Below are 15,602 nucleotides of genomic sequence, written 5' to 3' on the forward strand. Positions count from 1 at the left end.
CTGTCGTTTTGTGGTCGTGGACCAAGGTGGCCATCCCGGGAGGGGATGTTGTGACTTATGACTGTTTTGTAGCGTAACCGCAGTTTGGGGAGGAATATTACAGTCTGTTGTGCTTTGCAGTAGATGTGTAATGTTGGTTGATTTAATTGAGTGATGAAAGCTATGATTGACCTGTTTCGGAGCAACTCTTGATAGGAAGCTGCGCACTTGTAGCGTTCGGGGCTGCAGCCACTTTTGTGCTGCTCGTCTTAGAAACTACAGGTATGCGGTCGAAGCCCGGATTTCATGTTGACTTTGTATTTGGTCATGACATTGTACCTGAATCTAAGTCATGTTGAACTTCGGTAGAATTAGTCAAACGAATTAGAAATTAGTGATGTAGAAGAAATTGTGTAACCCATTGACTTGTTTCTGAGCAACTCTGATAGGAAGCTGTGCACTTGTAGTATTCGGGGCTGCAGCCACTTTTGTGCTGCTCGTCTTAGAAACTACAGGTATGCGGTCGAGGCCTGGATGTCATGTTGACTTTGTATTTGGTCATGACAGTGTACCTGAATCTAAGTCAAGTTGACCTCCGGTAGAATTAGTCGAACTGCACAAATTAGAAATTAGTGATATAAAAGAAATTGTGTAACGCATTGACCACTATTCTACCAACTAAAATGTAAAGTTTGTGTGCTAGCTGTGTTGAGATATCGTCACTTGGTGTAAGTGGCATGAGTTGCTGTCGCTCGATTTAGGTGGCAGTGACGACTGTGTTGAGATATCGTCACTTGGTGTAAGTGGCATGAGTTGCTGTCGCTCGATTTAGGTGGCAGCAACGACTGTGTTGAGATATCGTCACTTAGTGTAAGTGGCATGAGTTGCTACCGCTCGATTTAGGTGGTAGTGACGCCTGGTTGTGAGATATCGTCACTCAGTAGAGTGGCATGAGTTGCTACCGCTCGATTTAGGTGGTAGTGACGCCTGGTTTTGAGATATCGTCGCTCAGTAGAGTGGCATGAGTTACTATCGCTCGTTTAGGTGATAGTAACGACAGACGTGTAAAGAGTAATTGGATTTTCAAGTTTGGTTGTTTATAGTGTGTGAATACTGGTCAATGGTCTGTGTATTGTAAGTTGATGATTTATCATGATGTAATGTGAGCTCATGTAGAGTCACGAGTAGAGCTCATGTAGAGTCACAAGTAGAGCTCGTGTAGAGTCACAAGTAGAGCTCGTGTAGAGTCACAAGTAGAGCTCGTGTAGAGTCACAAGTAGAGCTCGTGTAGAGTCACAAGTAGAGCTCGTGTAGAGTCACAAGTAGAGCTCGTGTAGAGTCACAAGTAGAGCTCGTGTAGAGTCACAAGTAGAGCTCGTGTAGAGTCACAAGTAGAGCTCGTGTAGAGTCACAAGTAGAGCTCGTGTAGAGTCACAAGTAGAGCTCGTGTAGAGTCACAAGTAGAGTCACAAGTAGAGCTCGTGTAGTCACAAGTAGAGCTCGGGCAGAGTCCTTTATAGAGTCTCATGTTAGGTCAGGAATGACCGAGCGAACTTGGATACTGTGCTGTGGTATATTGTTTCAGATTAACACACGAGGACGTGTGTCACGCAGGATGGCCGTGTCGGAGTTAGTTATGAATTAAGAAGAGAAATTGATCAAATCGGAAAATACAATGAAGTTGCAACACTTCCATCATGAAGTTGCAACGCTCCGACGTCAGGTGGCGTACGAGCAGAGCGGGGTGAAGTCGGGAGAGTCACTACAGAGTCGTCGTGTCGAGCGGACGTGTACTGCCGTTCTAGTCGGGCAGTCTACCGCGAACCATCGTCTTGAGCGGACGTGTCGAATAATTACGATCGGAACGTGAAGTGCTATAGTCGCTCACCTATAACTTGTAGGGACGTCAAGAAAGTGTGATCAGAAAAGAGCACCTAGCAAGTACGTTCACATGTCCCGATGATTCGGTCCGAATGTTGGAACCATGGGTGGTGGAGGGCCCCTTCGCGCTAACGTCCTTATGCGCGCTAGATAACGAGAGACTGTGTAACCGTTACGAATACCGTGACGTTGCCGTGAGTGTGTACCTTATGCTGTGACTTTATTTAATCGTGATACAAAAACTATGTGGAAGTAAATAAAATGATTGTGATACTGATGACGGCCATTATTGTCTTCTAACGCCCACCCTCCATTCTGATGATGATGTTACGACCGACGACACCACACTGCTACGACATGTTTATTTTTATTTTTTTAAAGAACGTCTAGGGCCCTGTGCCGAGGTTTTTCTTGCAGCTTCTTTTCCCCGGCTATACAGGTTGTGAGAAGCTGCAGTAGTTTTAGGTGGAGAGATGTTCGTTATGTAAAAATTGACGATTCAAAGTGTAACTATGTTAACTACTGAATAAAGATATTTTTGAATTTGAATTTCGTTTAAAATCCGGAACCAGGCCTCGTCATGTGCCCTGTAACCATCGACCAGAGACTTCCACTGGACCTCATTACAGACTAAGTATACACTACGAAACCCCCCTTTATTCGCCAGCAAATCTACTGGACGTGCTCCCCGTGTAATGGTGGGGATAATTGGTCTCCCCTACGATGTCAATATCGCTGTCGCTGTGTTCGGTGTCCGAATCCGACGTGTGCGTTGTCGACAGTCTATTGTCTTCTGGCTGTGGACAAAGCAAATTATTTATTTATTTATTTAATAAACGCACGTAACAGGTTACAGACATCATCATCATCAGCCCATTAACGTCCCCACTGCTGGTGCACGGGCCTTCCCTATGGATAGATAGGGAGATCGGGCCTTAAACCATCACGCGGGCCCAGTGCGGATTGATGGTTATTAACGACTGCTAATGCAGCCGGGACCAACGGCTTAACGTGCCTTCCGAAGCACGGAGGAGCTTGAGATGAAAACTTTTTTTTGTTTTGTGGTCACCCATTCTATGACCGACCTTTACGAAAGTTGCTTAACTTCAACAATTGCAGACCGAGCGCGTTTACCGCTGCGCCACCGAGCTTACCTTCCTACAATCTGGTGATGTGTGTTTGGACGCGAAATCGACCGAAGCTGTACCTGAAACAAGCATAATAAAATTATCCCTCACGACTATGTCATAAAAATAAGGAAAAATTCTTCGTATAGAACGGCAACTATCCTCTCACAAAGAAAAATTAAAAATCGAAATAATCTGTCTCGCCTTTTGCCTTTGTTGGTTTTGGTAAGTAAGTAATTCAAATTCAAATTATTTATTTCAGATTAATATCCATAATTATAAGTACATTAGATTAAATAAATTAAATTAAGTATATAAAATCTAATAAAATTAAAATTATCAATGTCCTAATAAATTAAATAAAATTAATATTACTAATAAAAATGAAATAAAATACATTGGTACCCATTCGGGTGCACACAAACTCAACCCAATGTTAGTTCGACAGCTCTTAAATAAGTGTCGTCCTGCACTTACAATAAGTGCAAGAAAGGTATAGAGTAAGTAAGTAAAATGTTTATTTTTCATAAAAATACAGATAATACAGATAATATTGGTACAATAAAAATTCCCCCTCGGTTTGTCTGTGGGAGTGGACTTTGCTTAAAGTTATTATGTTTTAAAAAAAATACACTTAACTTATAGCTAAGAGATCTTTTGTGTAAGATGTTTAAATAAAGATCTACTGTCATACAAGACCATTAACCCGGCCCTGGGGGGACAGAGTCATCTTCTCTGCTCCCCACTGGGGCAATTCCTGTTCGGCGCGTCCTTGCCGCGGGGGTGGGGGCTTCTTACTTCAGTAGGCTGGACTGAGATGGTGGCTGAGTTCGGATAGGGACCCAGACCTACGGGGTATAACGTAGAACCCTTGCCCTATAAGGGTGAAGACCTCAACGGCTGCAGAGGCGGAGATGGGAGCCATCGGTACGGCAGTGCATGAAGGAAGAGGGGAGTCACAAGGACTGTACCCTGGAACCTGACAGAGGGCAGCAGTAACTGTCAGTACTATTCAGAGGCGGAGGACAGGAGTCCTAGTACGGCTTTGAAATAGACTACTCTGGGCGCCATCACACTCGCGTCAGACAGAGTACTGCGGGGCGGAAGGCAAGAGGGAAACCACTGCCCTATTTTTCCCTAAAAAAAGTAGCATGGAGAGTTAGGAGAATGCTACACCGACAAGAGCGTGGTTCTTTAATTAGTGATGATGATGATTAGTAGCATTTGAACGCGTTCTATATTTAAACAAAAGCATCCAAAATATGTTCAAGCAATAAAACCCCATTAAATGATATCAAAAGCGTATTAGAACAATTTCTAAAATTCCAAGGAAAATTCGTCTAAAATCTTCCAGCAAAATATTCTGCCTTTTTGCTCAAATAGCAACCCTAAGCGAGCCGTAATAGGTAGAAGCCGACCTCAAAGGCGGGCAAATCGAATTTGGAATCGCCGCTTTGGCGCCACAACTCAAGACGTTCGCTAATTTAGTTTGGAAGACAAGATGGCCGCCTTGGTTGCTATGGTTACGGACGTCTTGGACGCTACCACGGGAGCGAAAGTCGATTACAAGTCACTTTGAAGTCATTTAAACAAAATGTACTATAAGTACCTACTCACAATCATTATTAATAAAGCTATTAAAATAAATAAGTATAAGTGAGTGTGTTAGTTAATGTTTTGCTGGCCCGAGAATGGACTTTCCAGGCTATGTTCACCAAAACCAATATATAAGACTTCAATGGGGCCCACATATTGTATCACTAGCGGGCAAGCTAAGTTCAGCAGCATATGCCGTCAGAAGGATCCGACAACTCACAGATGTACCCACTGCTAGACTTGTCTACTTCAGCTACTTCCACAGCATAATGTCTTACGGTATTTTGCTGTGGGGTCGAGCCGCTGATGTAGAAACTATTTTCATCATTCAAAAAAGAGCAGTTCGCGCTATTTATAAGCTGCGTTGTCGGGACTCTTTGAGGGAGCTGTTTAAAGAAATAAATATACTGACGGTCGCAAGTCAATATATATAAAAACATATACGAAACATATATGAAAACATTATGTATGTACGTAAAAACTTATCTCTCCTTCCGAGAAACTGTGAAAGGCATACTTACAATACAAGAAATAAACATAAAATTGCTATTCAAAATTCTAGATTAAGTAAATTAAATTCATCTTTTTTGGGGTTATGTATACGTTTTTACAATAAAATACCAGATAATATTTTAAATTTGTCAGAAAATAAATTTAAAGCTCACGTGAAGCTTACTTTATGTAAAAAAGCTTATTATAAGATTAATGACTACCTAAATGATAAAAATGTCTGGTATTGAATGTGTTCCTCTAGTTATTAAATAACTTGTAATGTATATCCTCATTGGTTTTTAAAAGATGTGTTGCTGTTGCAGTTTCTTGTCATTTCTTCTCCTCAGCCATAACACCTTGCGAAATGACGTAAATTCAAAAATGTTACATTGACCTTCAACAAGTTTATCCATGATAATTACGTTGAATAAATGATTCTGATTTCTGATTAAGGCATTGTACAGCTTTTAACGTAATAATTACCTATTTTCTCATTACTCGGGTACCTACATAATTATTCCAAAATACAATATAATGGGAAAAGCGTACATAAAAATGCTTGATATTTAGACCACATTATGTACCTACAGAATTGTGTTGCTACCTATATTGCTTCTCTTTATTTTGACCAGAATAATAATGGGTGGAAGATGTAATTTTGCTTGGATCATCATTTATACCCAAAAACAAAGATAAAAGATGCATATGTCTGTCATCATAATTAAGGTTCATTACATCCATCTTAGGACATCGTATCAACAGTGGCTGCAAGTTGTCTTTGATTACTTGTGGCTCTGCCCATCCCATTAGGGATTATGGCGTGAGTTTATGCATGTTGGTTTTAAAGTAGGTACATAATACACTACACGTGCAAAGCCGGGGCGGGTGGCTAGTACATTATACATATAGGGTGTTAGTGACATCGTAACGAAAACTTTGAAGCTTGATTCAGACTATGATTCTGATTTGATATCAAGTGGAATTTTCCGTCGCAAAAGCATGGAACTGAAAATTATTAAAAAACCACTAAAACTTCCATGAAGGAGAATGGGCGAAACTGGTCCAAGAACCTCCACTGATGAGACTTATATGTAATGAAAGTTTATACTTTCCCTATGATTCTGGCAAAGTTCTATCAGATTCTGTCCCGGGATTCTTTTTCTACGGCCGTGTTTGTCCTGGCTATGTAGATTTAGTTACTGAGCAACAAATCTTGAGTCGATTTTAGTCCCCCACTGTATTTTATCACATTTTTAGCCAGGACAAACATGGTCGTAAAAATAGAACCCCGGGACAGAATCTGATAGAACTTTGCCAGAATCATAGGGAAAGTATAAGCTTTCATTACATATAAGTCTCATCAGTGGAGGTTCTTGGACCAAGTTTCATACAAATGTGCCCATTGTCATTTTCCGACAGGAAATTCCACTTAATATCAACTCAGAATCACGTTCTGAATCATCCCTCAAAGTTTTCGTTACGATGTTACAAACACCTAAGTAGGTATACATACTTGTATGGCTACCTGTATGTACTTGTACGGGGTGTAAGTGACATCGTAACAAATACTGAGGGGCATGATTCAGCTCATTATTCTGAGTTAATATCAAGTAGAATTTTCCATCGTAAAAGTCACTAATTTAGCGACGGAAAAGTCCACTTGATATTAACTCAGAATCATGGTTTGAATCATCCCCCTTAGTATTCGTTACGATGTCACTAACACCCTGTATAAATGTCAAATCTAATATCACAAAGTCCGTCGGCCGGCGGGAGCCGTTCTGCCTATATTCAATGAAACCAAAATAAACTCGGGTAGTATTGTCGAGCTAACTGCCTTAAACTTCTTCTATCGTGTGGTGTGAGGTGGATTACCAACCTCACCAACCTACCAGGGTTGCATTGGGTGCCTCATGACGGGTACAGGCGTCGTGGTAGACCTCGAAAGAGATGGCGTGACGACTTGGACGCTTGCCGGAGGGACTGGCCGGAATATGCAAAAAATGGAAAGAGGAAGGGGAGGCCTTTGCCCAGCAGTGGGATCTTGTAGGCTAGATTAGATTAGTTTTATTATATAAGCTGTTGGTGTACCTTTTTTATAAATAAATAAATAAGTCCGGTGCCAGGGTTCGAACCCGCGCTCCCCGATTGAGAAGCAAGCCGGCGAACAGCACAGCATAGAGACCAAAAAGCTAAGTAAATAAATATTTCTTACCAGTAGAGTTATTTGTCATTATAAGTACTAATTTAAAACCGTCATGATTATTCAGTAGGCCGAGGTGTTGCAGCGGTCAAGATCACGCGTAAAAAGCGGTCAAGTGTGAGTCGGACACGCCCTCCGACGGTTCCGACTAGTGCTGTGCCGTTTCCGAGAACCGCTCGTGCACTCCGAGCTTATGAGCGAGCGCCATGCTCAATGTAATACATTTTTGTTTATTATAATTATATTCATATATTATTATATTATTTTGTTTATTATAATTATATTCATATAATTATATTTTTCTACTCCTCTACTTTAATCTGGCATTTAAATAACCAAAAAGTCTAATATAAGTACATACATAATTAAACTCTTTGAAAAAGTGTATGCTCTATGGCCTATAAAAGCATTGTTTACAAAGTGTAACTGTACTATAATGTCGCCAAAAAAGCATTGTTGTTGTTTTTTTTTTTTTTTTGACCTGGAAACTGGCACCTTTACTTTGTTTGGTGCCATAGATATACTATAAAAAAAAAGTATACATTTGCCGCCATTTTCCCGCGCGTTGGAAAATAAATTGGAAAATTTTTGTTTCATTTAAAATTACGTCGTCGTAGAAAAAGTATTGTATGCAACGTTGTATAACTAGGTCAAAAAATGCTCGTGGCGTCTCTTATTGCGATGTTCGCCAAGGCTCACATCGCAACTCACGCCACTCGCATTTTTTGACCCTTCTTATACAACTGTTGCATAAAATACTATTATATATTATATTCATTTTAGTTTATTTTCATTGTATATTATATCATTTAATTGTCATTTCATTGTGTTTTTCTTTTATTTTTATTTTTACTGTATTGTGTCAAAAGTATTGTATATGAGCCTTGTGTTGCTTGAAATAAATGTATTTTATTTTATTTTTTTTTATTTATTTTTTTATTGACGTGACTTGTCAAAAAAAGGGGACTTGTCAAAACGGCCATCATGTAGCGTGTGGCTACTTTAGAGACAGACTGACATGATACTTTTTGTTTGACATGTCCCCAACGGGAATCGGACCCGGATCGAGAGCTCAGCGTTCTAACCACTGACTAAAGCCTTGCAGTCTGTTTCACCCGGTACAGTAACAACAAATTTCTTAAAAATATTATTGCACTAGTTATAATCTAGATTTATTGTTTTTTTTTTTTACAATGAGGGACTTTCTAAACCGCGTCCTTAAAAGTACAGATGGCGCTGTACAGATTTGCCTACGTTGAACTTTCTAATTTCACGGATAACAGACGTAATATGCATCTTTTATCTTTGTTTTTGGGTATAAATGGTGACCCTTTTTATTATTGCGCTTTTTTTGATGTCACTTATTGTAGATTCGCCGCAGATAGCATTAACTACTTGGCCGGACAAATGGGGAGCGCTGAAGGCTCTCACCCGAATTGGGGCCTTCCGTTACCTACGTGTTTTATGCAAGATTTGCAGATAAAACCTATCCGGAACATGTCTGAGCAGTCATGTTATCAATTCAACGTCATTATCGAGTAAATACAAGGAAACTCGCAAACAAAAGATAGTAATATTTACATAATTGAAATAAGCAAATGAAGCTCTTTTGCTCGTATTTGGTAACCAACACACTATGACCCGAAAAAAAAATGTTTTCGTCAGAAATCAGAATCAGAATCATTTATTCAACGTAATTATCATGGATGACCAAATTGGAGATGTCCTTAGAAAAGGTTCAATACGATCTACTCTGAACCGGCGTGCGTGTATGAAGCGATTGATGAATGTGGAGGAAGCAAGAGAAGTGTGTCAGGATCGAAGCAAATGGAATTCTATAGTCTCTGCTTACCCCGGTGGGAAATAGGCGTGAGTTTATGTATGTATGTATGTATTATCATGGATAGCAACGTAAATATCACGGTTGAAGATCAATGTAACATTTTTGAATTTACGTCATTTCGCAAGGTGTTATGGCTGAGGTGAAGAAATGTGTTTAGAAGTTAGGTTAGGTTAGGAACAGACGTACGGTCACGAGCATCATCATCAGCCCATTAACGTCCCCACTGCTGGGGCACGGGCCTTCCCTATGGATGGATAGGGAGATCGGGCCTTAAACCACCACGCGGGCCCAGTGCGGATTGATGGTTATTAACGACTGCTAATGCAGCCGGGACCAACGGCTTAACGTGCCTTCTGAAGCACGGAGGAGCTCGAGATGAAAACTTTCTTTTTTTGCGAAAGTTGCTTAACTTCAACAATCGCAGACCGAGCGCGTTAACCGCTGCGCCACCGAGCTCCTCTGACTCACTAAATGTCAAATATGTTAGTGCGACAGAGTCCTAAAGTGGGTACATTATATTGCTCATGACTGTACATACACACATACATAGCGGTCAAACACGTAACCCTCTTTTTGCTTCGCGGAGGTCGGGTAAAAAAACAAACGATTAAATTACATTAGGGTATTAATGATGCGGACTTCTGGTTTTCGAAAGACTACTCATTACTTTATCGCTAAAAAAAACTGTTTATGTTATGTACGTGTCTACGTACAGTCATGAGCAATATAATGTACCCACTTCAGGACTCTGTCGCACTAACATATTTGACATTTAGTGAGACTTATAGTTCAATTTGTCAAAAAAGTTAATGTGACATGGTACCAAAGTGTATACATATTAATGCTCGTGACCGTACGTGTCTGCGTACATTATATAAATAAACAGTATTTTTTTCACAATTGTCTCGATGACGGGTATAACTTAAAATAAAATTAGGAGGTGTCTGCAGGAATCATGGCTATTGAATACCTATATTTTTAAAGTTTTTTTTTACATTTTATTACATTTTTACAATGGGAACATTCAGACTCCGGGAATAATCCGAGAAACGGCATATCAAAAGCAGCATCTAACTTAGAATCTTAGACAATTTAGTTTCGTAATAGGTAGACAGCATCTTCTGCAAGTTTTGGAGTTCTGAAACTATTCGACGGTATTTGTCGAACTATTTAGAAGCAGGAGTAGACATCACTACCAGAGTTAGGTATTTGAAACTTTGAGGGATGATGCATACCATGATCCTGAGTTGATATCAAGTGGAATTTTCCGTCGCAAAAGTATGAATCTGAAAATGATTGAAAAAAAAAAAAACACTATTCATGAATTTTCCGACAGGAAATTCCACTTGCTATCGACTCAGAATCGTGGTCTGAATCATTCCCCTCAGTATTCGTTACGGTGTCACTAACACCCATACGTACTTGTATGGCTGCCTGTACGGTTAAATAGTCCACATCAAAGTAATTCACCTAAAAAGCAATATTGCTATTTGACATTTGCGCAATGCAAATAGCAATATTACGTTTTTAGATGAATTGCTTCGCTGTGGCCTTTTTAACCCCCTGTATAAGTACATACAGGCGGTTAAAAAGGCCACATCATCGATCATCCCCCTCAGTATTAGTTACGATGTCACAGCATACGCGGTGTGACATCGTAACTAATACTGAGGGGGATGATTCATCTTATTATTCTGAGTTAAAAGTCTCTTCTTCTTCTACTTCTACTACTTCACAGGTTGTGTGGTGAATTACCAACCTCATCAACCCTGGTGTCAGGGTTATTATTGAGCCGCTAAAGGTCCCTGACATGACTCATGTAACGACGTAAGTAGGTAGTAATCGGGACCAACGGCTTAACCTGCCTTCGGAAGCACGGCTCATCTTACTTTTGGACAAATCAGTCCTGTAAACTAAACAAACTAGGGATCACAAAGTGATTTTTGTGATATGTGCCCACCGGGATTGGAACTTGGGACCTCCGGATCGTGAGCCCTCATCGTGAGTTGAAGCAGTCGCCGTAGCCGACATCGGCTGGATCACATGATCATCTATTCTTAAAAAAGTTGGTGAACTGACCTCGTTGTTGCTGCTGTTTCCTCAGCTGCTTCTTGTGCTTCATCCGTCGGTTCTGGAACCAGGTTTTAACCTGGGTCTCGGAGAGGTTGAGAGCGCCAGCGAGCTCCACCCGCTCTGGGGTAGACAGGTACCGTTGTGACTCGAAGCGTTTCTCTAAACCTGTTAGAAAATTAATGCCATTTTAAGTATTTGCTAGAAAGTCATCATCTCCTCAGTCAACATAAGCTGAAGATTTGACAGGTCCGGTTCTTTACAAAAGCGACTGCCTGTCTGACCTTCCAACCCGCGAAGGGAAAACCAGCCCAATACAGGTTAGGTCACATACCTACCTCCGAAAATGCATTTCTCGGGAATTTGGGTTTCCTCACGATGTTTTCCTTCACCCCTGAGCGCGTGATAGGTAATCATTTATGATGCAAACATGAATTCGAAAACAAATTCGACAATAATTGGTTTAGGCCTGTGCTGGATTCGAACCTGCGACCTCAAAGTGAGAGGCAAGCGTTCTACTAACTGAACTACCACGGCAAGTATGTGCTAGTAAAGTAAAATCTACTGGTGTGTGGGTTGTGAGGTGAATTACCAACCCCATCAACCCTGATGTCAGGGTTATTATTGAGCCGCCATAGGCTAACATGACTCATCTAACGACTACGTACTTACATCAGCAAGTAGTAACCGGGACCAACGGCTTAACGTGCCTTCCGAAGCACGGATCATCTAACTTTTTGGACAATCATTTAGCTGCCTAATATCAGTTCTCAGACAGTGCATTCGAATATCTTCTAAATAATCACTAACTTTATAATAACTAACTTTATAAAAAAAAGTGTACTTAGTATAATTAATGCCGTGAGTTATATCTGTCTGTATGTAGGCTACAGTTAATGACTTAGCCCAGATTAATATCTAGAAAATTGACTTTTTCCCAGCGTCGCGTAGTTATACGGGGTGCAAGTGACATCGTAACGAATACTGAGGGGGATGATTCAGACCATGATTCTGAGTTGATATCAAGTGGAATTTTCCGTCGCAAAATTTATGATTTTTTTTAGTTTTTTTAAATTATTTTCAATTCTATACTTTTGCGATGAAAAATTCCACTTGATATTAACTCAGAATAATCAGCTGAATCATCCCCCTCAGTATTCGTTACGATGTCACTTACACCCCGCACAAGTACATACTGTACCCATACAAGTAGGTATGGGTGTTAGTGACACCGTAACGAATACTGAGGGGGATGATTCAGACCACGATTCTGAGTTGATATCAAGTGGAATTTCCCGTCGGAAAATTCATGAAAATTTTTGTTTTTCTTTTTATTATTTTCTGTTCCATACTTTTGCGACGGAAAATTCTACTACATATCATCTCAGAATCATGGTCTCAATCATCCCTCAAAGTTTTCGTTACGACGTCACTAACACCCTGTATAATTACTATTGTTTCGTAGGAAAAACTTTGCTCCAGATTTCAAGATCCCAAGACCCAAGCACATGTTATTACTATGCAATATACTTTGATACGATATGGGAGGAGCTCGGTGATCAGCGGTAAACGCGCTCGGTATGCGATTGTTGAAGTTAAGCAACTTTCGCAAAGGCCGGTCATAGGATGGGTGACCACAAAAAAAAAAGTTTTCATCTCGAACTCCTCCGTGCTTTGGAAGTCACGTTAAGCCGTTGGTCCCGGCTGCATTAGCAGTCGTTAATAACCATCAATCCGCACTGGGCCCGCGTGATGGTTTAAGGCCCGATCTCCCTATCCATCCATAGGGAAGGCCCGTGCCCCAGCAGTGGGGACATTGATGAGTGATGTATCAGTCGACAGTAAGTCGATTGATTCTTTTCTATCTATAGTGCTTACCAGTGAGTTGTGGATCTGAGAACACGGTCCTGGCTTTCCGTCGCCGACAGTGCTTCAACGCAGACAGGGACAATTCTGATGGAGTGAACAGTGCGTGGTAGGGCACTCCTGCAAAGAAGATGTAATGAGCACATGAAGTGTAAGAGTCCCTGCAAACCACAGAATTTCTATCGGCCGATAGTTTGGTCGGGCTTATAATCAGTATGAAGATGTCAAGTCCGCATACTACAACGATTTGGTATCGGCCGATAAATAAGTTTGATGGGCCACTCAACTGCATTCAAACTGAACTATCAGCAAACTGTCGGCCGACTGCTATATCAGTATGGAGCTTCTTGCAAGCGCGCACACCGACCGATTGTTTAGTCGGCCGACAGCTCTCTTCAACGGTAGCTCAAAACCTGAATATCGTCGGCCGACTCTTGCCTAGTTTGCGCACTCACCACCAACCCAACTGTTTAGTTGGCGTAGTGTGCGCGCTAACAGCCCAACCCGACCAAACTATCGGCAGATAGAAAGTCTGTGCTTTGCGGGGGCTCTAAAGGATTTATAACTTAACCTATTTAGAAATGAATCTTTGGCAAAATACGTAAGTATTCCAGTACCAGGCCTACATGCGCTCTCTTTATTTAAGAGCTGCGCTCTTGTCGGTGGAGTAATCGCCATTACTCCATAGATAGGGCGTGTAGAACGGTTGCCCCAATCGCCTTCCGTTCCGCAGTACACCGACCAATTTCTCAATCGGTGATTTTCTAGCTAGAGCCCTACCAGAATCCATTTTCTCGGCCTCCAACCAGTACTGATACCGCTGCTGCCCGGCATCAGGGGTGCGCTTTTGAAGTAGCGGCGCCTACTCGCTACGTCACAAGATCGTCATAGAACCTAAGTAGCATGTTAGCCCGTCCCACTACGTTCTGCTAATCCTCTGAGCCGACGGAAGGGACAAGTCATAGGGACTGTAACCTGGAACCTGACAGAGAGTAATTGTCAGTACTATTTAGAGGCGGAGAACAGGAGTCCTAGCACGGCTTTTAAATAGACTACTCTGGGCGCCATCCCACTCGCGTCAGACAGAGTAATGCGGGGCGGAAGGCAAGAGGGAAACTATAATGCACTATTTTTCCCTAAAATAGTAGAATTCAAATTCAAAAATATCTTTATTCAGTAGGTAACATAGTTACACTTTGAATCGTCAATTTTTACGTAACGAACGTCTCATCCGCCTAAAACTACTGCAGCTTCTCACAACCTTTATAGCCGGGGAAAAGAAGCTGCAAGAAAAACCTCGGCACAGGGCCCTAGACGTTCTTTAAAAAAATAAATAAACATAAAATATTGGTATACAATTGAGTAATTTAGCTGCCTGATGAGAATGAGAGTATCGCTTACCTTGAGATAAAAAATAAGGTGTCTCCACGCTTTTATAGTTAGGTGTGTGTAAGTAAGCCCCTAGGGCTCCCATAGCGACCTGAAGGTACGACCCCTCTCGCGGCACTACAGGAGGTTTTACCTCCGGCATCGGAAAGTACGGTTTCGGGTCCCTCTCATACTCATAGGACCTCCTAGGTTCCACAGAAATTGGGGCCTTAAAATTCCTATTTTGTTGCCCTCTGTATAAAATGTCTTCTATTAAAAAAGAAGTTTTTGAATTTGGTTCTTGCTTGTTACTGTCCGTTGGCGTCTCGCTACGCGTTTCTCGTTCCATTTTATTTTTAATTAAAAAATAATCTTTTCAATTTAAAGGTCCATAGTTTATTTTTATTTTTGATTGTGGATTCTAAACTTAGAATTCAGGTCAAAAATTTGTTAAAAAAACATTTAAAACCAAACTTCGAATTTCAAAAATTGAGTCGCACTTCACATATCACTCGCGTTCAAAAACAAAAGCCTGTTTTTACTTTTTATTTCTTTTTCCTATTTAATCTTTTTTTTGTTTACTTTTTAGGCACCCGCACCGCTTTCATTCAGGCTATGGAGTCATTTGTCGATAATTATGGGCATAATCGCCGGTTTGGCGGTTGTTTGCGCTCAAACGAGCCCGATTGACTCCGCGATTCGGGTTAAACTGAGCTAGGGGATGAGGGTGGGTACGCCCCACCCCTTACCACCCAAACCCACCCCTAGGGGGACGTTTACGGTTTTTTTTAAACGTGTCTTTGCAGATCGTTGTGCAGAGCTTTCGAGACTGTATTGGTATAAAAGGGTGCTTATGTAAGTACCTTTTTTGTTGGAGACCTCTCGAAAATGTTAGGTAAAGTGGATGTTTTTTATAAGTACCAACTTCTTTGTCAAGTAATTGTTGATTTGAATAATAGAGTCAAAGATAAATTATGAAATTCTGACAAGTAAATTAAGACAGATCTGAAACTAACGAAAAACATTTTCTTTTTTCTAATTAACTCATTTTTAAATTTATACAATAAACGAGTAATAATAAGTCCGACATTTTGTCGCGTTTTTCTATGATGTCACAGTGTGCTTTTTCATACAAATTCCATAGTAATTTCGTGTTTTGACGTTTAGTAAAAAGTAA

The 15,602-nt window shown here is 40.8% G+C and overlaps 1 protein-coding gene across 1 annotated transcript; it reads right to left on the minus strand.

Annotated features, from left to right (window-relative positions):
• Positions 1-2,334: 2,334 nt before the first annotated feature.
• On the minus strand, positions 2,335-14,774 carry LOC126379089 (brain-specific homeobox protein homolog). Its single transcript, XM_050027652.1, has 5 exons — positions 14,459-14,774; positions 13,070-13,177; positions 11,201-11,359; positions 3,006-3,067; positions 2,335-2,657 (listed from the first exon to the last, which is right to left on the minus strand). The coding sequence occupies exons 1-5, from the start codon at positions 14,772-14,774 to the stop codon at positions 2,517-2,519; spliced, it is 786 nt and encodes a 261-aa protein (XP_049883609.1). The 3' UTR covers positions 2,335-2,516.
• Between the last annotated feature and the right edge of the window lie 828 nt (positions 14,775-15,602).

This window comes from Pectinophora gossypiella, chromosome 28, assembly GCF_024362695.1.
Source record: "Pectinophora gossypiella chromosome 28, ilPecGoss1.1, whole genome shotgun sequence".
Classification (NCBI taxonomy): domain Eukaryota; kingdom Metazoa; phylum Arthropoda; class Insecta; order Lepidoptera; family Gelechiidae; genus Pectinophora; species Pectinophora gossypiella.